We start from the raw sequence: 24,835 nt of genomic DNA on the forward strand, positions 1-24,835 counted from the left end.
TATAATGAGAAAAGTGAATTGAATATTTTTACTTAAATTCTGTATTTATAAACTATCATGCAAAAATATATAATAAATTAACCAAAATATATTAATCATTCTAAGTGATGTGTATGTGACGACAATGAGTGAGTGTGCTTATTTGTTGGTAAAAGGGTCTTGATTTTTGCGAAATGTTTGGCCCAATTCTAGTGTACATCCAGATATACATACGTACACTCAAAATAAATTGACCCTTTCTTTAAGTTAAAATGAAATCATTTTGTAAATATTTTTATTTGCTTAAGTAGTAGTTTCTATGTCAAGTCTTTTTCATATATATATGGTAAGCTTTCTATAATAGAGATTGATCATTTTATAAGAAGTTTTACTAAATTTTAGGAAAATTGGTTTTAGTTAGAGTTTTCTTTATTTTATGATTACTTTATTATCAGTGAAAATTAATTGTAAATTCCTACTCCCCGTGCAGAAATCAATACTAATAAAATTCCATACCTAATTCTGGTTAATGAACTCTTTCTAACAGCTTTCAGTTTAAGAAACTTTTATTGAATCAATTAAATTATATTATTTTAAAGAAAAAAAAATTAATTTAATGGATATAAAATGGCTAAACCAAATTAGCAAAATATTTTTTCTTCTTTTTTGTCGAAGGCCCTTTTTTTCTGGGTGTATGCATAAATTATATCAAGGAAACAACATCATTTATTATAGATCCTAATGTTGCAAATCTTGTGTACATTTACATTTATATTTCGAATATTGTAATACACACATGCCGCCATTGTAATAGACATTTTATTACGTAAATCATAATTAAACAAAAAAAAATCTGAAATTATTTTGAAAATGTTTTCTCAATTTAATTTGTAATTGTACAAAAACAAACGACATTTTCTTCTATACCCAAATTTTTGAATAATAAATTAATTAATTAATACCCAACAACAATCAATAATGAGTTTAAAGCAGAAATCCTAAATGTATTTAGTGAGAGTGTCAATAAAATTATTGTGAAAATTACCAGCCACAGCCAAAGCATACGTTATAAAATGATCATTGGTTTCATTTTTTTATACAATTTTCTATAGAAATAAAATTTTTACAAAATTTTCTATAGAAATAAAAAGATCGAATAAAACAACAAGAAAGAAATAAAATTTTGACAACATTTTCTAAAGACATAAAATGTTGACAAAATATTCTATAGAAATAAAATTTTGACAAAATTATCTATAGAAATAAAATTTTGACAAAATTTTCTACAGAAATAAATTCCGAAACAGCTGTACATCCAACCATCTTGCAGTCTATAGGGCTTTGCCCAAATAAATTAGACAAGCATACTTTTCCTCTGTTGGTTAAGCTACACTTGTAGTTTAGTCAATGCATGGCTTTAAGCTGAGATCAAAAACAACAATAACGATTGAAGAGAAGCCAACAATAACAAACAAAACGAAATAAAATTTTGACAAAATTTTCTATAGAAATAAAATTTTGACAAAATTTTCTATAAAAATAAAATGTTGACAAAATATTCTATAGAAATAAAATTTTTACAAAATTTTCTATGGAAATAACATTTTGACAAATTTTTTATAGAAATGAAATTTTGACAAGATTTTCGATAGAAATAAAATGTTGACAAAATTTTCTATAGAAATAAAATTTTGACAAAATTTTCTATAGAAATAACTTTTAACATATTTTATAGAAATAACATTTTAACAAATGTTCTATAGAAATAAAATGTTAACAAAATTTTCTATAGAAATGAAATTTTAAGAAAATTTTGTATAGAAATAAAATTTTGACAAAATTTTCCAAAAAATTAAATTTGCTTTAGAAATAAAATTTTAAAAAAATTTTCTATAGAAATAGAATTTTGACAAAATTTTCTATAGAAATAGAATTTTGACAAAATTTTAACAAAATCTTCTATAGAAATAAAATTTTCTATAGAAATAAAATGTTGTTGTTGTTTTTTTTTTATTTCAGCTTAAAACCATACATTGACTAAACTACAAGTGTAGCTTAACCAACAGAGGAAAAGAATGTTTGTCAAATTTATTTGGGCAAAGCCCTGTAGACTGCAAGATGGTTGCATGGACGCACGTTTCGGAATTACCACATTCCTCATCAGCATCCTCTACTTGCAGCTAAACTATCAACCAATTATCAGAATAAATTCAGGCAGTTCATTAAACCCAACAATGAACCACACTTGAACCTTCCGAAAAAAAGGTTTTGTATGATAGCCGGCTTATGCCGAAATAAATTCGAAACAAACATATCTCTTTTCCTTTGCCACTGTCAAATCATCGATTTGAGTGCAGTTGGCTGAATTTATTTTGAGCGTGCTTCCTCTTCCTTTTCCATTCGTTTTGTTTTGTTATTGTTATTTTGACAAAATTTTCTATAAAAATAAAATTTTGACAAAATTTTTTTATAGAAATAAAATTTTAACAATTTTTTTTTTCATAACAATAAAATTTTGTCAACATTTTCTATATAAATAAAATTTTGACGAAATTCTTTTCCTCTGTTGGTTAAGCTACACTTGTAGTATAGTCAATGTATGGTTTTAAGCTTAAGTAAAAAAAAAACAACAACAATGCTTAAAGAACAAAAATAACAATAACAAAAAAAACGAATAGAAAAATTTTCTATAGAAATAAAATTTTAACAACATTTTCTAAAAAAATAAAATTTTGACAAAATATTCTATAGAAATGATCTAAAGAATAAAAGTTTGACAAAATTTTCTATAGAAATAAAATTTTGAGAAAATTTTCTGTAGAAATAAAATTTTGACAAAATTTGCTATAGAAATAAAATTTTGGCAAAATTTCTTTTAACAATAAAATTTTGTCATAATTTTCTATATAAATAAAATGTTGAACACTTTTTCTATACAAATAAAATTTAAATAAAATTTTCTATACAAATAAAATTTAAACAAAATTTTCTATAGAAATAAAATTTTAACAAAATTTTCTATAGAAATAAAATTTTGACCAAATTTTCTATAGAAATAAAATTTTGAAAAAAGTTCTATAGAAATAAAATTTTGACAAAATTTTCTATAGAAATGAAATTTTCTATAGAAATAAAGTTTTGACAAAATTTTCTATAGCAATAAAATGTTGACAAAATTTTGTATAGAAATAAAATTTTAACAAAATCCTCTATAGAAGAAATTTTAACAAAATTTTCTATAGAAATAAAATTTTAAAAAAATTTTCTATAGGAATAAATTTTGTACAAAATTTTCTATAGAAATAAAATGTTGAACAAATCTTCTATAGAAATACAATTTTGACAAAATTTTCTATAGAAATAAAATTTTGACAGAATTTTCGATGGAAATAACCTTTTGACAAAATTTTCTAGAGAAATAAAATTTTGACAAGATTTTCAATAGAAATAAAATTTTGACAAAATTTTCTATAGAAATAAAATTTTGACAAAATTTTCTATAGAAATAAAATTTTGACAAAATAGATATTATTACAATATTGACAGAATTTTCTATAGAAATAAAATTTTGACAAAATATTCTATAGAAATAAAATTTAAACAAAATTTTCTATAGAAATAAAATTTTAACAAAATCCTCTATAGAAGAAATTTTAACAAAATTTTCTATAGAAATAAAATTTTGACAGAATTTTTGATGGAAATAACATTTTGACAAAATTTTCTATAGAAATAAAATTTTGACAAGATTTTCAATTGAAATAAATTTTTGACAAAATGTTCTATAGAAATAAAATTTTGACAAAATTTTCTATAGAAATAAAATTTTTTACAAAATTTTCTATAGAAATAAAATGTTGACACAATTTTCTTTTTGACAAAATTTTCTATAGAAATAAAATATTGACAAAATGTTCTGTAGAAATAAAATTTTGTCAAAATTTTCCATAGAAATAAAATTTTGACAAAATTTTCTATAGAAATAAAATTTTTGACAAAATTTTCTATATAAATACAATTTTGACAAAAATTTCTATAGCAATAAAATTTTGACAACATATTCTATAGAAATAAAATTTAGACAAAATTTTCTATAGAAATAAAATTTTTGACAAAATTTTCTATAGAAATAAAATGTTGACACAATTTTCTAAAGAAATAAAATAAAAATTTTCTACAGAAATAAAATTTTGAAAACTTTTATAGCAATAAAATTTTGACAAAATTTTCCAAAAAATAAAATTTTTATAAATTTTTCCAAAAAAAATAAAATTTTGACAAATTTTTCTATAGAAATAAAATTTTTGATAAAATTTTCTATAGGAATAAAATTTTGACAAATTTTTCTATAGAAATAAAATTTTAACAAAATTTTCAATAGAAAAAAAAATTTCGACAAAATTTTCTATAGAAATAAAATTTTGACAAAATTTTCTATAGAAATAAAATTTTGACAAAATTTTCTATAGAAATAAAATTTTAACAAAATTTTCTGTAGAAATAAAATTTTGACAAAATCTTCTATAGAAAAAAAATTTTGACAAAATTTTCTATAGAAATAAAATTTTGACAAAATTTTCTGTAGAAATAAAATTTTGACAAATTTTTTTCTATAGAAATAAAATTGTGACAAAATTTTCTAAATTTTGACAAAGTCTACTATAGAAATAAAATTTTGACAAAATTTTCTATAGAAATATGATTTTATCAAAAAAAAGAATAAAATTTTGACAACATTTCCTATAGAAGTAAAATTTGACAAAATTTTCTATAGAAATAAAATTGTGAAAAAATTTCTATAGAAATGAAATTTTGACAACATTTTCTATAGAAATAAAATTTTGACGAAATTGTTAAAGTTTTTTTCTTTTTACTGGTTACAAATAGTATATTTCTCTTTTCTATTGGCTTTGTATTACTTAATTTTTGAGTAAATAAATAAAATATTTCTCTTAACCATTTTCGTTCAAAAAAAAAAATAATAATTTTCTATTAACTTCAAACTAATATCTAAAATTGTTTTTATTTACATAAATTACAATAATTATTCTCCATCATTAGGACTAAGGCACTGTCTCGAGAAAAAAACATACATTACTAAAAATAAAACATATTAAAGCTTAATGGAAACAATTTTCCGTTGAATTTGTATTGCTCGTCTTTTTTTATCAATTCTCCATTTCCAATGCAGGCATATAGAATGGCAAAGCATCGAGTACAGTCTCATTGGTACCGGGCTGACTGGGCTGGACATCGAAGCATAAGGAATGACGTGGTGAAGTCATCATTTGTCTCACATTAAATGTAATATCCTCGAAATTTGAACGCTCGCTGGGTTCCAAAGTCCAACAATTCAAGAGCATTTGATAGAGATCTTGATATACGAAAGAAGGTTGAGCAGGTCGAGAGCCACTTTTTAAGGCATCCAGAATTTTATTGGAAGTATTTATTTGGGGATATGGTGTGGCACCCAGCGAACAACATTCCCAGGCAACCACAGCAAATGACCATACATCCGATTTTGAGGAGTAATGTTGATATCTGAGGACTTCTGGAGCCAGCCATCTGGTCATATCAACTTTCTTTTGATTTTGAACATAGGGTGTGGGACCAAATACCGAAACTTTTAATTTCATCTCGGCGGTAACATAAATGCAATGGGAGCACAAGTGTTTGTGAACTATTTTAGTTTTGGCCAAATATTCCATAGCATTGGCCACCTCGTAAATCCATTGCAATATTAATTGCTCAGATAGTGAAGTAATACGCTGTACGGGAGCAGAGCTAGGAGCTCTACGACTTTCAATGAGACGACGTTTCAAACTAACGGTTTGATGTTCGAAAACAAAATAAAACCAATCTGTACTGGCCGAGACTCCATAGAAATCCAAAATATTCGTATGTGGTTGTAGTTTTATAAGATTGCGAAATTCCTGCAGCAGTTTCCCTTGATCTGTACTGGTCAATTCATCCAATGATAGAACATGCAATTGACAATCTGCTGTCGATTCGGGTAAACTATTTTGCATCAATTTTCCCGTTATTACATCTCCATAGTTGCCCATAGCTATAATATCGTTAACATTCAAACGTAAATTATTTCGAGGTATTCTCTTAGAGGTTTCCAAACGATCTACGAGGCTGTTAAGCTGTTCCTTAAAACTTTCCACATTATGTGGCAATTCATCTTCTTGGACGAAACCATTATTTTCTCTATCAATAATGGGTTGTTGCATGGTCATTTCATGGGAATTACCACCGCGGCCAGCACGCATTTGACAGGTCTTGTAGCGTAGATAAAAATAGGTGATGACCGATATAATGAAACAAATTCCAAAAATGGTGCATGTCACAATCAGGGCTACAACAGAATTGGAACCCGTCTCAAAGGTGGAATAGGTAAAATTATCCATGGAGTTGACGTGTTGTTCATGGGTACTGCGAGTGAATAAAGTTTTGGTCACATTATTCAGAGTGCTGACCTGGAATAAAAGTAATGAAAATGGTAAAATCAAAAAACCGCTATATTACATTGAAAGAAGAGTTTTCTCACGAACGAAATTTTAGACAAACAATGTTTTCTTTCGAAGCTACTAAATTTTTTTTTAAAACAAATAAATAAGATTAAAAACAATCGTTTGTCATAAATACGGCTTTAGTCTTAGAGGAAATATTTTATATGAAAGGGGAATTCCGTTTGTCTAAAATTTCCTTCCAGAGGAAAGTATTTCTTCTTTGGGTGTACACAGATAAAAATTTAAATTTTAATTTTATTTAAATTGTTTCACCTAGACATAGTTCAATTATATTCTGTTTTTTTTTTTTTTTTTTTTTTTGAGACCTAAATGTTAATTTTCGACCGATTTTTTACTCTACACTTGAAAAACAACACTTATCCGATTCCAAAGATTCTAATTTTTTGGTATTATAGTAAGTATGCATTTAAGACGGAATTCTGTTAAATTTTGCGTACTTGATATGGGGAAACAAATTTTAATTTGTTGGTTTTTTTGCAAATTTTTTGTCATGTTTTATAAAATTTTAGAAACGTTTCAGTTCAAAAGACATCTCATATTTTAGAACGATTTATTGTTAACAAGATACAAAACACTAGTTTACAAAATATTTTTTTTTCATGTACATTTGATGATCGTTTGCCGTGATCGTTGATCGTTTGCCGAGAAATAGATCGTTGCACTTTCAATTTTTTTTTTAGAAATTTGGGGAAAAATGAGTAAAACCAAGGATTTTTATATATCGCCTCAAAAGAACTTTTTTGTGAAGTGAAAATTAAGTCCTCTCTCTACACAGAAAAAATGTTCACGAAAATTTTTCCAATTAAAATTTTAATTGATCAATTAAATCAATTAAAAATTTAATTGATTCAACAAATTTTTTAATTGAAACAAAAATCAATCACAAATTTTGATAGTATCAATTAATTTTTTAATTGGATCAATTAATTTTTAATTGACCTTCAATTAATTTATTAATTGATACTATCATTTCTGTGATTGAAGACATTTAAATTAAAAAATTAATTGGATCAATTAATTTCGTGATTGAACCAGAAAAAAATTTTTTTTGTGTGTAGAAGACCATTTTTTGGATGTACATTAAAGTTAATGACTTAGGGAGGGTCACATTTTTGGGAAAACCACATTATCATGCCAACACAAAAAAAAAGTGAACTATCTATTTCACTAAAGACAATTTAACTTTATTTTAGGTCATGCAAATTATTATGTTTCGGGAAAGTTTGCTTTACTCTAATAATTTTTTGCATACGTTAGTTAAATGAATTAAAGAAACATTTTTTACTTTAAAATATCTGTTATAATTTGGTATTTGTTTGTAGGTGAATATCTTTATTAATATAACCCAAGAAGAAAATGAAAATTCCAAAAATTAGATCTGTATCCTAATTTTAATTTTATTGATCCTAGATTTAAAGCTACATAGGTCCCTAAATAAAATCTTTATTTTAAAGAAGCTCGGAGTCAATACCATAACCTTAAGGGAAGGTGCAAATCTTTGGATCCAAGTAAACTTTTTTTGGAGTGTTCATGAACAGTTTACCGCAACAACATACAGACAGTTCCACAACTCGAAACACATATTTGCACCGAAACATGGATTTTCAATTTATCGACATTTTGTATCTTGACCATAAACATCTTCAGAAATAGGAGATGTTTTTTCTTAGAACATTGCATAATTCCTACTTGAAGTCGCGTCTGAATTTGGATATTTAAGTTGTCATTAACACGTGTTTAAAGGACTCTGATAGCCCATGAGGAAAAAAATAATAAATTCAAATTTGTTTCCTAGTATCAAGTATCGAAATCTCAAATTTAAAAGAGAATTGAATGTCAAATGTATCCTTAGTCCATTTATCCGCTTCTTTCACTCACAATCAATATCAAAATCATTAGTGTAAAGACAAAATCTTTAGAACCGGGCACAATTTTTTATTTCAGCGTAAACGAATAAGTTTGCGATAGAACTTATAAGACAATAAGACATAATATTTTTTTTTTGTTTTTTTTTTTTTTAATATTTTCTGTATAAAGATATGCTTTCCATTTACATTTAACAATAATGCTCGTAATTTGAAACTTTCACAACAAAAAGTCAAATCTCCGTTGGGGTAAAATTTTTAATTTTGCTTTCATTGATTTTTTTTTTTATTTTTTATTTCCTACTCTTTTTATTTACATTTAATTATCCAAAATTTACGTAAACAATTGTTAGTTAAGACTTATCCAAAAGAACCTTATCGGAGGTTGAAACGATGTATAGTTGATACCAACAAATTCTTGTATAACAACTTAGATTTATTTGCTGGGTTTTAATTCCGAGTAAAAAAAGCCGAGAATTTGAGTAAGGATTCATTTAAGACGCAATTCGCTTTTAAATTTAAGTTTTGCGTAATTGATATTGGTAACTAAATTTGAATGGGTTCAATAGTATTGACGATTTGTTTCAGATTTGTTAATATATATCGTCCTCAGTTGAATCACCCGGTATTTCTGTAGCTGTTACTTTTTTTTCTTTTTTGTACAATTACTATTAAATTGAAATATTGTTTATATACCCCATTACATTGCGTCTTAAATGTAACCCTAGTGCAAATTCTCACTTCTTTGGTTCGTAATCAATACCAAAATAATTTAAGCCAAGATTGTATTTTTGGAACATGGTGATTTTTTTTTCTTAGTGTAGCAAAGGAATAGAAAATTCTACTTACCACACCCAAACTAATGTGCCAATCCGAATTTGTATTATTCAATGGAGGATTTGTGTATTTGCCATAACGTTTACCATCACCCACAACAAATTTTCGTGTTTTATTATCGCCCGGACGATCATAATCCAATTCAGCTGCTATGTAATAAGGTAAACCATTCTCCTCTGCCTGACGCCATGTACCCAAAAGTTCACTATCGAATGGTTGTGTTATGGAATCATCGACACGTTCTACTATGATCAAAACCTTGGACACGGGACCATTATTGTTTTTTATTGGTCGTATTTGGACGGTTATGGTTTTATCGGTGGTGGTCAAAACTTTGGGGGCTGGCGGTAAAGGACTTGGATTACCAATCAATGTCGAACCCTCCACAGAAGCCGTGCCACACTTGGAGGCTCCTTGGGTATTACTTTCACACAATGATTGCACAGTTATTTTATACTGAGTGGCCGGATGTAAATCGGTTATTTCGAATTTTGTTTCATTGCCTTGAACTATGAATTCAGGTTGCTGGAAAAATGGTTGAGACGAATAGGTGTGCAGGCGTTCCGTTTTAATCATATAATTGGTGACGGTAATCATGGGCAAAGATTCAACACCAGATATAAAATGTTTCACTGAATTATGAGCCTTCCATGATATGGCCAAACTGTTTTCTGTGGCATTTACCACTTTCAGATCTTTGGCTGCAGCACTTCTTGCCACTTCGGTAGAATAATAACTGTGGACACCAACACCACCACAATATTCCGATTTACTTGCCAGGCAACGAGTTGAGCACAGCTGGTCATCTTGTTTATCGGCCGGATCAATGGTATAGGTACAAAAACATTTATCATCCAATAGGGCAGCAAAACTGTATTCCTTTACTTCACAAATTTCCACACATACCTGAGGAACTTTGCTAAACAATTGCTCTTGGGTTAAATCCAAACGGGCCGTATAACAGCCCAAATAATAATAGGGAGTATCGGGAATATCTTGAGCCATAGAGGGCTGATGTAAAACCATGGAAATTATTAATAACAAAACCACCACCACCAGATTCATTTCGATTCCGCCGAATTTAGGGCGGTGGCCAGGTATTTTTATGGAAAAGACAGCGAAACGTTGTTTTTGTTGGTGCGCTACCATCGCTTGACTATTTAACTCTGCAAATGGAATTTAGAAATGGATGAATTTGAAAACAAATTAAATTTTTTTATTCCAAAAAAAACACAATTACCTTCTTTCTGTTGTGGTTGTTGTGATTGTGACGACTGCCTAACTATTATAATTTGTTATTGTGGTTCTTGTTGCTACTGTTTAACTCAATTAATTATGCTGCAGCTTTTTGTATGTGTGTTTTTTTCCTCCTCTTGGTTTTTCATGCTGCACTTTTATTTTCTATTATGAAGGGGCTTTGCTTCCTTTTTTTTTTGTTGGTGCTCTTTTCCATTCCCATTTAATAATCATTTGGTTTTAATTGTATTTTTTAGTTTTATGAAGCCACCATGTGTGTATAGTAATAGCAACATGAACAACCAACTATACTAACCATCAATGGTCGAGCAAAACCATTTTTACTTTGCATCCAGAATATATTTCACTCTTCATTGCTATTGCTGCTTTTTGAATGGAGAATGGACAGACAAAGCCATCATATTTGACTAAGCTGAGTTTAACTGTGGAAATAAATGTCTGAGATACTCTCATCTCTTTGTTCTCTCTCGCTCGCTCTCTCTATTGTATTTGATTTTTCATATAATTTCCTCACCCATAAAAAGAGCGAGTAGATCGTTCTCCCCACACCAGTGTTGCCAACTCCCCAAGGCCAAAAAGCACCAAAAAAAAATATTTCAAATTCTAACATACCACCTTCCACCACAAAATCGAAAGTTAAATGCTCTACTAAAAAAAAAAAAACTTCCGAAGATGTATTATAGAACTTTTGTGAAGTGAATTTCAAGGTGGGTACTAAGACCGAGTTTAGCCGCTAAAATATAAAATAGTCATTTTTTCACAATTACTTTTCTCTAATAAATGATTTTAAGGAATGCAAACTTTGTGAAAATTTCCTTTTGGCTATTCCCCATCAAGTTATAATAAAATGTGCAGCATAATTTTATGCCCATTTTTACTGATATAGTTTTCACTTTAGCGGCAAAACTCAAACTTAGTACTCACCATTATGAACCGCTATTCGAGTATACACCTTCATCAGTTTTAATGCTTTCGTCCAATTCATTTTGATCAGTGATGTTTTTCTACTTTCAAAATATTAATATATGGAAGGAGTTAATACAAACGTTTTTAATGACATCTTTACCAAATTCAAAAATTCGGCACTCATCATTCGACTTTCCTACAGAAATCCTAAATAACAATATTAATTAAAAAATAATCAATACCAACTTCATAACAATCAAACTCTATATTTGGCAATAAATTTGAGTGTCTTCAGCTCTTGAAAGCCTAATCAAAATTTTTGTATCAATTACTTAATACTGTTCAAAATAAAAAAAGCACCAAAAGCACTAAATGAAAATGCCAGAAAGCACCAAGTTGGTGCTTTTTTTGAAAAGGCACCAAAAAGACAATTTGGTGCTTTTTAGAAATCAAAAAGCACTAAATTTGGTGCTAAAAGCACCAAATTGGCAACACTGCCCCACACACTTACTGGCATTTTGGTTATAGAAGAGAGTTAGTATTTCCAAATGACTCATTCTCAAACACTTGAAATAATAATAAATGGCTAAAAAGGTATTCTACCTAGCTGCCATAAGATGAAACGAAACAACTGTTGTCTTCCGCCTATAGTTTATTCCTTCTCTTAGTTGGTTTCCCTCTTCTGTTTGAACCATGGCTTAAATGAGTTAACTGACAGTACGTAATACGTGACGTGAAATTCTATAAGGGAGTATGTGTGAGATATTCTGTAGCAGTGTAAGCATTGAATCTTTTGGCTATTGACAGTTTTATTGAATTCAGTGTTGAGAAACGAATGAATCTGTATATCCTACATGACTATGAAGTCAGGGCACGAGATAGCTACGCCAGATATTTGTCCTAGACCCCACTTTACAGCTGTAATCCACGTTTGTCATTTGAGTAAAAAATTATCTACCAATATTTTATGAAAATTCTACTAAATATAAAAAATCTCATTTTAAGTTTTTGATGAAATTTTTGTGGTCTGTATGAAAAACAAATAGTTTTTTTCCAAAGAAATGTTTTATTTTAATATAACATTTTAGAGGTTTGCGTTTTTAACTTCAAATGGAATGGGCTTTGATAGCCTGTGTGTGTATATCAAAGGACGGTCTAAACGTAAATTAAGTCTTATTAAAATATATCGATAATTCAGAAGCATCCTTATAAAGCATTTCGTAGATAAAAGGTTGCATTTGTAGCCTCAAAAATCTCCTTTAAATATCCGCATAAATATTGCTGAAATTGCAGTATAAAGGGTGATACGGTCAAAATTTGGTCAAGGCAAAACGCGTGTAAATCGGTGAAATCGTTTATTTAAAAATCAAATTAAATTTCTTTTTCAAGTTCACTTAGTATAAAATTCAGGAAAAATATTCAGTTAGGCTTTCGCTTTTCCAAATCCGAATTGCCGGGCCTCACGCTTGACACCTGCCATCAGATTTTGTACAGCCAACTGGTCCACCTTCTTCGCCGCAGAAAGCCAGTTTGCCTTGAACTGCTGCTCGTCCTTAGCAGTTTTTTTGGTCTTCTTTAGGTTCTGCTTGACAATAGCCCAGTATTTCTCAATTGGGCGGAGCTCTGGCGTGTTGGGAGGGTTCTTGTCCTTGGGAACCACCTGCACGTTGTTGGCGGCGTATCACTCCATGGCCTTTTTACCCTAATGGCAAGATGCCAAATCCGGCCAAAACAGTACGGAACAACCGTGTTTCTTCAGGAAAGGCAGCAGACGTTTATTCAAACACTCTTTCACGTAAATTTCTTGGTTGACAGTCCCGGAAGCTATGAAAATGCTGCTTTTCAAGCCACAGGTACAGATGGCTTGCCAAATGTGCTTGAAAATATCTGCTACCTTTCCCCTTCCTTTTGCCGTACAAAACTCCTGTCCCGGAAGCTGCTTGTAGTCGGCTTTGACGTAGGTTTCGTCGTCCATTACCACGCAGTCAAACTTCGTCAGCATCGTCGTGTACAGCCTCCGGGATCGCGCTTTGGCCGTCTTATTTTGTTTATCATCGCGATTTGGAGTCACTACCTTCTTGTAAGTCGATAGTCCGGCTCGTTTTTTGGCTCGATGCACGGTTGTAGACGATACACCCAGCTTATTTGCGGCATCTCGGAGAGAGAAGTTAGGGTTTCGCTTGAAACTACCGGCAACTCTCTCTGTCGTCTCAGCGGCTTCCGGCTTTCGATTTCCCCCCGATCCAGACTTCCTGGCTGTCGACAAACGTTCCCCAAATACATCAATTACATTTGTAACTTTTAGCGATTTTGCCAGCTTTGCGTGCGAGTAGCTCGGATTTTCGCGATGCGCGAGCAAAATTTTGATACGCTGCTCTTCTTGCTTGGACGGCATTTTGACAACTGAAGAGTGAATTCCAAAATCAAAATAGGAGCAACATTCTACACACACACACCTTCAAAATGAGGGGTGTTCAGGTTTTTTAAATGCAAAATTGAAAGAAATACATTAAGTTTATATTGACCAAATTTTGACCGTATCACCCTTTAAATACAAATGGAATAGTCTGTATCATCCGGATTTCTCTGTTCTGGAATTCGGCAAAAATAAAGATAATGGAAGGAGAATATTTTGAAATATCTAATAGAGATTGTAATCAGAGTCAAAAACATTTCGGCATGATGTCCAATGCCGAACCTGGCCAATATTCATCGAAGGGATCGTTACTGGAGGCGAGACATGAATATATGAGGACGTCACGCAGTTTGTTCAAATTTCAAGAATTTCATGAAAATCTCGTAATATTTATTATTTTGAACTCTTTTGCAGTTCATACACCTACTTAACATTAGTTAAAAATTTTACTTAAAGTGGTGTACTCTGATATAGTTTGAAATTACGAAGATTTTGTAATTTTTCGTGTCAGTAACGAAATTTTTATTTACACATATTACAAAATCTTTTCATACCGATCAGTTCAATTTTATAAAAATTACCCAGCAAAAAAATTTGGAAGTATTTCTAAGAGCACAACTTTAAATTCACTTCCAAAAAATGTCCTCCAAAGATGTTCTTTATTTTAACTACTCAAGAAGTTCTTTTAATTCATTTTTTTTATAACTCTTTTTTATATTCTGAAAGGGTAAGTTTAACTTTTTTTGTTTCAAATATGTTAAAAACAGAGTAAGGATTAATAAAATGGTACAAATTATTTAAATTTTGTCGAAAAAAATGCTAAATCCATTCTAGAAAAATCGCGAATTTGTGGAAATATTTGAGGTCAAATGTTTCAGACAAGCATTAGAATGCATTCCAAATTATAAAAAATTATTTATTTGGCACAATATCACAATTTTTTCTAATTCACATCCAAAACAATTCGGATCACACCATAAGAAGTGATGAAAATTCAGTGCAACGGCTGTGGAAATGGTGGACATCCGTCCTATGACAGGCCCATGTTAAATTCATCGCTTCTGCGCCATTTTGCACCACTTCCGGATCCAAAAAGCAAATGTTCACAACTTTTTTTAGCTACGCTTTTTTTGCTGGGTAATTAAATGGTACTAAATCTAAATCTAAAATCACGATAACGCAGCCACCGTGGTGCAATGGTTAGCATGCCCGCCTTGCATACACAATGCCGTGGGTTCGATTCCTGCTTCGACCGAACACCAAAACGTTTTTCAGCGGTAGATTATCCCACCTCAGTAATGCTGGTGACATTTCTGAGGGTTTCAAAGCTTCTCTAAGTGGTTTCACTGCAATGTGGAACGCCGTTCGGACTCGGCTATAAAAAGGAGGTCCCTTGTCATTGACCTTAACATGGAATCGAGCAGCACTCAGTGATAAGAGAGAAGTTCACCAATGTGGTATCACAATGGACTGAATAGTCTAAGTGAGCCTGATACATCGGGCTGCCACCTAACCTAATCTACCGTAACACAATGCCATCGTTAATCGTGAACGTATTTCTTAGTTGGTCGACTCAAGAAACCGCTCCGCTGACCGTATTTCAGATCCCGAGATACCGCCAATTGAATGTTTATATGATTACATCAGGCACTGGCTAAGTGTCTTGCAGTCGGTGTGGAGTACTTTAGAGGGTTATAAAAAATTCCGGGAACTTTTTCTCTTTTTCTTAAAAGTCGAATTTGGCCAATACCAAGTCGAGTTTTACAAATATTAATATTCGATTACAAATTTCGTTTCAAAATTGCTCTTAAAGAAATTTAGAAGCAATAATTTCTCATCATATGTTCATCCAGAGGGAAAATTTTGAGTATAATATACACTCATAGAAAAAATCACGCACGGCGTGCTCATTTCAAAACGATTCGTTCATGAAAGTGAATCAACACACATGTGGTGTCGAACGGAAAACAGGCGGTGTCAATCTGACAACGATAAAATGACTCCATGCGTTGTCGAAATAACAACCAGCGTTCACGATCTGAAAACGTATTGGTTACGAATTTATAACAGAATTAAAAAACGATTTGCGCTACCGTGACTCGAACCTGTGTTTTCTGCACCATACGCGTTAACAGTCGCCTTAGCACATTGCACCACCGAGGGAGTTGCCATAATAACGTCTAACGACTTTTCATGGCCAAAGCAAGAAAACCGAATGCCGTTCATGAAATCGTGAACGCCCGTGGACGAAATTGTGAACCTTCCGTTTTGATTTTTTGTAAACGTTTCCGTTTCATTTTGTCACCGTCTGTTCACGACTATGGAACATAATTTTTTCTATTAGTGTAGTTAGGTAATACATACACAGAAGAAATACCACCAAAATGATTCCAATTAAGTGCAATTAACCTTTTTAATCAAACATAAACAAGTCAGTAAAGAAATTAATTTTAAATTGTTTAAGTTTTTTATTAAAATGTTATCCCAATTTATATTTTAATTTAAACAGATATATATTTCCAACTAAAAATATAATTGAATATTTTCAACATACACAAAACAAATACCGCCAAATCATGTCCATTTTAACCATACAGTAGTTCATTCTTACTATTTTTGGGAATCGTACGAAAATTTTCATTTGCCTTAGTTCATATTGAACTTATGCGTACGGTCATCGAACTTTATACTCACGTTTAGTTCATAAAATATTTGAGACATACTTGAAAAAAAACGAAAATTTCATTGGGCTGTGGAAAATTTCCCAAAAATTAATAAAATAATTTTTTACAATAAAAATAAGTTAAATTTAGCGCTAGTTTAACTACGGAAAATTTTTTCGGAGTATCCATATATATTTTGTATGCCTAATTAATTCTGTGATTGATACTATCATTATCATGATTTTTAAATTGAATTTTTACTGTCTACTTTAACATTTCCTTCAGATACTTTAAGCACCATATTTATATATAAACTGCTAACATTAAACTATTAATCGTATTGAATAGAAAAAAAGTGCTACTTAAGAAACCATATCGCTTTGCCATATTTTATTGTCGAATGTCACCTAATTTTGCTAATGCGGAATAACAATACATGCATTCATTCCACTTCCCATCGAAATTAATTATTGATCCTGAGTCATAAAGAACCATTGAATCGTATATGAGCTCTCAGTATTTCATAAAAAAAAAACTAATATATTACAGTCGATGTTTATAATTCACATAGTGTTCTCTTACTCTTTGGCTACAATTGTCTCTCTCTCTCATTAGTTTTTCTCTCATTTGTGTGAAAACAATACCGGTTTGATGTTGGCAATAAAACCCAAGAACAACACCGAGTAATGTGTATTGGTATGTCGGTGGTCGGTCTCATATGGATGAGATACCATCATCATTTTTGGTTTTGTTATTCTTCAGATATTACTTTTGGTGTGATCTCATTGAGGTTTTGTAAATTACCAGGAATGGGAGTGTTCAATACAAGATCCACAATGTTTGCATCCAGTAATTAGTAATACTGGAATCTAGCAAATTAAGCGTGAAATTTGTGAAATAATAATATATTGTTTGTTTAGAATTTTTTCTCTGATTGGAAATGTAGCCCCCTTTTCTTTGTTTAGAATTTCATAAAACCCTATAGTTTTCTTCCAAATGAACTTTCTTACTGTGCAAAGAAAAATGCACTGTTTTGCATACCGTTTTTGTTGCATTTATTCGGTATTAGTTTCATTGTGTTATTGTTATTATTATTATTACATTGTATTTTTTGGTTTTTGTATCATTTTATGATCCGAAATTTACACAATATTTATGACGAAATTTCTTTAAAATTAAGTAATCTTATTTAAAAGACAGTTCATAATCTTATCTTTAAGAATTATTTTCAATAAATTTAAATTTCAAATTTTCGTTCCTTCGTTAAATTTTTGATCCAATTAATTTACAAATAAAAATATTTCTGATTAGAAAATTCATTGATTTCTTAGGCAAAAATCCAACTATAAAAACAAAATAAAACTCAAAATAAACCCATGTAAGATTACAAGAAAATAAATCTAAAGGAAAATATTTATAAAAGAAATCTAAATGAAGAATAATTATAAATAAATAACCAGCCAGCAAAAAAGAGCTTCCAAAGACATAGTTTGGATCAACAATTTATGATCCGTAAGTAGTGCAAGCTTGGATCATATCGAATGAATTTTACATGGGCTTGACATAGGACGGAAGTACTACACAGAAAAAAATTCCGTAGTTAAACTAACGCTAAATTTAACTTATTTTTATTGGAAAAAAATAATTTGGTAGTAGTTCAATTTTATTATTTTTTTTCGAAATTTTCTACAGCTTAATGAAATCTTACTTTTTTTTAAGTATGTCTCAAAAATTTTAGGAACTAAACGTGGGTATAAAGTTCAATGACCGTACATATAAGTTCAATATGAACTAAAGCAAACGAAGATTTTCGTACTATTCTCAAAAATAGTGAGAATAAAACAGTTCACTTTTTTTCGGTGTACGTTTTCGAAACTCTTTACGAGGGCAGTTCGGAAACTTCTTAGCCTAGCACAAAAAGCGCGGTATAAACAGAAAAAGTTAAGTGTTTTGGAAACTTCCATCTCTGTTATGAACACATGTTAAATTTTGTTTCGATCTGACAACTCCTTCATATAGAAACAGGTGTTCAAAAAAGACCCATCCGCATTTTTTTTACAATGGAAAAATTAGAAATGCGTGCTGTCATTAAATATTTACATAAAAAAGGTTTATTGGGACAAGAAATTCATAATGATATGGTGAATGTGTTAGGTGAAAGTGCTCCTTCATATGCATCAGTAAAAAATTGGGTTGCTGAATTTAAACGTGATCGTACAAGCAATGAAGATGAACCACGTAGTGGACGTCCAAAAACAGCAACAACAACAGACATTGTAGCCAAAGTGCATGATATGGTATTAAATGATCGACGAATAAAAGTGCGTGAAATTGCTAATATCATGGGCATCTCAAATGATCGAGTCCATTTAATTTTGCATGAAGAACTACAGATGAAAAAGTTTTCTGCAAGATGGGTGCCGCATTTGTTAACAGTCGATCAAAAACGCATAAGAATGAACACTTCTCAAGCTTGTTTGGATCGTTTTAAGCGAAATAAAATGGATTTTAAGCGTTGTTCCATAACTGTTGATGAGACATGACTTAACCACTATACTCCAGAGACAAAAGAACAATCCAAACAATGGACTGAAGCTGGAGGAAGTGCCCCAAAGAAGGCAAAAACAATTCAATCGGCTGGTAAGGTTATGGCAACGGTTTTTTGAGACTTCAAAGGTATTTTATTAATTGACTATCTGCAAAAGGGTAAAACAATAAATTCTGAGAACTATTGCAACCTTTTGGATCAAGTAAATGTACAAATTCGAGAAAAACGTCCTGGCTTACAACACAAAAAAATTATTTTTCATCAAGACAACGCACCACCCCACAAGAGTGTTTTAACAATGGCTAAAATCAACGAATTAAAATACGAGTTGCTTGACCATCAACCTTATTCTCCTGATTTAGCTCCCAGTGACTCACTTGTTCCCAAATCTAAAAAAATTCCTTGCTGACAAGCGTTTTACCTCAAATGAAGATTGTAAACCACTATCAAGGGATAGAATCAGAGAATGAAGCCGCCGAGTCGTGCCGCCAATTTTAGCCGCCGCCGTGCAGTTTTTGCGAGTCGACGCCGCCTCTGAATATGTCGACTCATCTCGACTCAAACTTAGCCGCCAATTAATCAAAAAAAAATTGATTAAAATCAGAAAAATTTATTAATAATTGCAAATTTTTGCCAACATTTTGAACTTTCCACCCAAAATTGATCTGTATCACATTGCTTTAATAATTTTGCAAAAATTTTGCTCCGAAAATATGAATGAAATGTAAATTTGATTGTATGTTTGGTTGTACAATTAATCTCACTACCATTTGGATGACATCAAATTAATTTTATAATGGATAATTGCGCGCCGCCGAATAGACAAATTTATATCGGCTTAGCCGTCAAGCCGCCGCCGCCGGAGGCAAAAATGTAGTGGTAGCCGCCGCCGACAAAAATGGGGCGGCTTCATTCTCTGGATAGAATTGCTAGAAAACCGTTGGACTAAGTGTATTGAAGATTCAGGAGATTATATTTGTGGGGAACCCACATACAAAAAATAAAATTTTCTTATCAGATAATTTTATAATTGGTGACCCCGAACGTTTTCAAATGTCACAGAGAACAACAAGATCATCATCTGGACCAACGGTACCAAACGGATCTGTACCCAACGTTCAATTCCTCACAACAACCCCAACAATGAGCGCTGTAACTGTGGGGAACCCACATACTACTTGGTTAAAAATCGAGTAGGTTTTGAAATAAGAATTGTGACAACTAAAAAATAAATTTTATTCTGTACATTTTTCAACTTCAGAAGTTTAATAAAACAAAAAATAAAATTTTCTTATCAGATAATTTTATATATTGAAAAATAAAAATATTTTTGAAAAACATACTATTCTCTTTCATTGATAGAAGTTTCTGAACCGCCCTCGTACATTGCTTTAGAAGTTGTGCCTTGGAAGTTCATTGGAATGAAGAAATTAAAAAATATATATATTTTTCATAAATTTATTTTTTTTTATTTCTATCAATATTTTTTTATTACGCTTTTATTTTTTTTTTTTTTAGTTATCTATTTTTTACAAAACTTTTTCACTCTGACCTCAGCCGCAAAAGCCATTGAACACGAAGCGTCGAAACGTGAATTACAATATGTGTGATATGATCGTAACAACACACACAGGTTCAAATCTCACCAGCGGCAAATTGTTGTATCAAATATTTTTTTCACAAGACTTTATGTTGTACATCGTTTTTATTTTGTTATTTTCGGCGTATATTTTTATAGAGATAGATTTTCTCCATTTAAACTCAACACACACATTTTCATTATTTTTTTACATACAAACTTGATTTCGTAGAATTCGGTAAAAAAAATTTAAAACATAAGAATTTTTTTCTGGTTTATCTTAAAAGATACAGTGCACATTTAAGGGTTAACAACGGACAGTTTTTTTTAATTGAATTTTTGTACTATTATCGAACTTTTCTTGTGTGAGGTACGTGGAATTTTTTTGCGAAAACAAAGTTCTCTGTAGCGAACCATGGACTATATTCGGCACTTTGTTCACACTGAAAAAAAAAATATTGTCGTGAGGTCAAAGATTTCATGTCTTTAAAATACGAATGCAAATTTTGCTTAGCATAGAAGACGCATTTGTCTAATATAAAGGTTTTTTTATTGTCCAAAAGTCGATAAACTTTTCAATGAAGTCGACAATATGACTTCTAATTAAGTGATTTCACTTAAAAATGGGTACACCCAGAAAAAAGTGACCCCTTCTTTAAGTTAAAATGAGCTCATTGTGAAGAAAGTTGAACTTCGTATAGCGCCAAAGACATTTTTATTTGTTTGAACGATGTGATTTTCGTAGAAATTAGGAATAATGCATTCCATATATTAGTTAACATTTTCCTATATTTATATACCACTATACTACAGAATGAAAAAATTTAACTAATTTGAATTCATATATGGAATGTTTTTATTGAAATTTTTTCATTCATTTCGACAAATCTTACACATTTGTGGTAAAACTTTTACTTCATAATTAGAACTGCTTACCTTCGTTTTTAAATACAATTTTATTTATTTCTATAAGCAATTTTATCTTCAATAAAAGACATGTTTTATTAATATATTGAATATATTTATTAAGAATCAACAGCATCGAATCTCTTTGAAATATTAGTTTATTATTCCACTATTTCCAATTTCCGTGTGATATTATCAACTGTAAAACGCACTTTTTCTTCTTCTTGTACTTTTCACTTTTAATAAGTTGCTGCCTAACGATTTTGTCCTCCTTTTACAATTTCAATACCTACAAATATAAAAAATCATAAAACATTTTTGTTGCAAAAGGTTAGCGTCACTGAATATTACCTGATAATTGAAGATTCCAAAATGAAGACAAATGAAAGGGTTGTTATTCTGCTGGTGTTTTCTTTCTTTATACACTATCACGAATATTGATAGATTAATTTAAAAAACGAAAATTTTTCTCACTAATTTAAAATAACAAATATTTTATATATTTTATTTGTTATTTATTATATTATTTCACCATATTATTTTTTAACAATCTCTCCGTATACCAAAACAACGCGATTCCAACTAAAAAAACAACCGACGCGCAAATATATCGATTACACCCACGCGCAAACACATCGATTACGATGACAGGTATCGATTACAGGTAGACAATAGAAATTTAGGAAAATTTCCTATATTCTAACAAGTGTGTTTCCTTAAGTTTTGAAAGGATTGCATACTTCTTAGTACGAATGAACTAAAATATTTTTCTATGCCAAGTGTTGTTCGTATGTATGAAAAACTTTCCATTATAAAGGAAGTCGCAATTATCATTTTATAAGAAATTTTACTAATTTTGAGGAAACTTGGTTTTAGTTCGGTTTTTGTTTATTTTTACGAATGCTTTGTTATCGGTGAATAAAATTTTCTTTTTCAGTAGTAAATTCTTATACCCAGCGAAGAAAATAGTATGAGTAAAATTCCATGCCTTATTCTAGTTAATGAATTATTCCTAACTGCTTACAGTTTAGGATTTTTTTACTGAAACGAGTAAATTTTATTATTTTTCACAAAATTTTACCTTAATGGAAATAAAATGGATAAACTATATTGATGAAAATTTTTTCCTTTAGTTTCGAAGGCACTTTTTTCTGGGTGTATAATTTTATATTTTTCTTAGTGATTTATTTTTAATTTTAGCGGCTAAACTCGAACTTAGTACTCACCTGTAGGAATTGCCGTAACATAAAAAATATATGTGATCCAGATGTAGAATAAATATAGATCATCCTATTACCACTCATGTTGTATATTTTTTATGTAAATCAATTAAAAATCCGCACTAATTTTAAACTGTTAACAGAAATATACAGTTCCTTAATCTGTTATTTGTTTTTACCAATAAAAAAGCGTTTTTGATTTCTCTAACATCACATCATTCACTTCTCAGTTTCTAAAATTCTTCGAAATAATAAACACCAATACCGCACGTACAATTTTGCAAAATTAAAACCACGTGTGCACTTCATAAATTCATCAACAGAACTGAATACAGCAATAAACCTCAAAGACACAAATAGTCATATAGGATACATACCTGCCGTAAAGAAAAACAACTCCACACACACACACGATCCCTTTCTGATCTCGCTATTGCAAGAAAACAACTCTCACCACAAAAGATACCAACAACACACAAGGAACATTCCATTGTCTCTAGAATCAAAACAACCAACAACAGCATAAATGACGCAATAACAAACACAAACAATCATACAAGATATACACTTCATTTTCCAGTACCACCTTTATTCATTAGTTGGAATTCTATCTATAAGTTAATGTAAAATATATACCAAATCTATGAAGAATCTATAAAAAATTATATACACCCGTCAAGGATTATATTAACTACTTTTTATTCTACTTTATCTAAAATTTTCAATGTGAGTAAAAACACTCCAACATATAATAAAAAGGGATATAATCTGTAGGTAGCCATCGTACGAATCGGTAATGTCGTTAAGTTAATTTTTACTACAAAATTTTTTTTCCATACAAAATCTTTTCTTAGTAAATTGTCCACATTTCGTAGTAAGATGTTTATATTGCCCATGTATTATTATAATAGAATCAACGATGCATTAACTACTGTGTTGGAAATTTATTTAAGAAAAAATCCTTCCCAATTCGTAGTTAGTGAACTAAAAATCATTTACTGAATTTTTATAAGTTTTCCTTTAGCTAAGTTAATTTTCGTTGTGGTTACGAAAAATGAACTATATTACAGTAAATTTGTTGAACTATGTGAAAGTTAAAATGGTCCTTAAATTTACAAGACACGTTTTTTCTGTGTAGAGATACTTTTACATTATACAAATTTTTTAACAACATTGCTTTTATTTCTGATAAAAGTGAATTAGTCTCCAATTTGTAGGCTTTTGAATTTTTGGGCAAAGTTTCATTTCAATTTTCTTTCAATTTTGCTTTCAGTTTACACAGAAGTAGTATAGATTTTCTTTAAAAAAAAAACATATTTTTTAAAACTGCGTTACAATGTTTTGAAATGCAACAAACTTGATTTCGTTGAATTCGGTAAATTCTGGTTGTATCTTAAAAGATACAGTGCACATTTAAGGGTTAACAACGGACAGTTTTTTAATCGAAATTTTGTACTATTATCGAACTTTTCTTGTGTGAGATACGTGGATTTTTTTTTTTTTTTTTGCGAAAACAAAGTTCTCTGTAGCGAACCATGGACCATATTCAGCACTTTGTTCACACTGAAAAAAAGGTCGACCAAAAATCAAAACAAAAACTAATAATATTGTCGTGAGGTCAAAGATTTCATGTCTTTAAAATGCGTATGCAAATTTTGCTTAGTATAGAAGACGCATTTCTCTAATATAAAGTTTTTTTTCCTTGTCCAAAAGTCGATAAACTTTTCAATGAAGTCGACAATATGATTTCTAATTAAGTGATTTCACTTAAAAATGGGTATCATAACATGAAAGAAACAATGTTTGGGCTAAGGTCTACTTGACTTTAATAATTCAGAAAAATTTTTTAAATTTAATGAAATTGTCTTTAAATTTGTTGTCTTTTTGCATCTTGACTACAAAGCAAAAAATCATTCAAATATAGGACATGTTTTTCAACACTTTGTTTTAAAGACGTTTTTTACTTTGTACTTACTTTGTTTTACTTTGTATTCTCCGCACACAGAGAAGAAACATGATTGTTGCAATCATATTCGAAGAGCATAATAATATGATAGGAGCTATTTTTGCGGCGACCATGCAACATTTTCATCTGCAACCATGTTGGTTCTGTGAACATGGTT

The 24,835-nt window shown here is 30.2% G+C and overlaps 2 protein-coding genes across 3 annotated transcripts in view; one reads left to right on the forward strand and one right to left on the reverse strand.

Annotated features, from left to right (window-relative positions):
- Nucleotides 1-24,835, forward strand: part of atl (atlastin GTPase) — a 61,556-nt gene that overhangs the window by 11,450 nt on the left and 25,271 nt on the right. The gene's annotated exons all lie outside the window — the stretch shown is intronic.
- Nucleotides 4,962-10,855, reverse strand: Wsck (tyrosine-protein kinase Wsck). The gene is made up of 3 exons (XM_075291448.1): nt 10,458-10,855; nt 9,230-10,383; nt 4,962-6,461 (listed from the first exon to the last, which is right to left on the reverse strand). Exons 2-3 carry the CDS (start codon nt 10,364-10,366, stop codon nt 5,148-5,150), a joined length of 2,451 nt encoding a protein of 816 aa, XP_075147563.1. The 5' UTR covers nt 10,367-10,383; nt 10,458-10,855; the 3' UTR covers nt 4,962-5,147.

Source organism: Haematobia irritans, chromosome 1 (genome assembly GCF_050003625.1).
Source record: "Haematobia irritans isolate KBUSLIRL chromosome 1, ASM5000362v1, whole genome shotgun sequence".
In the NCBI taxonomy this organism is placed as follows: Eukaryota; Metazoa; Arthropoda; class Insecta; order Diptera; family Muscidae; genus Haematobia; species Haematobia irritans.

Excerpts from the sequence above, each read along its gene's own strand:
- Wsck (XM_075291448.1), bottom strand. The coding sequence starts at position 10,366 with ATGGTAGCGCACCAACAAAAACAACGTTTCGCTGTCTTTTCCATAAAA. Across the intron at positions 6,462-9,229 it reads GGCACATTAGTTTGGGTGTG|GTCAGCACTCTGAATAATGT; the intron begins GTAAGTAGAATT and ends CTTTTATTCCAG.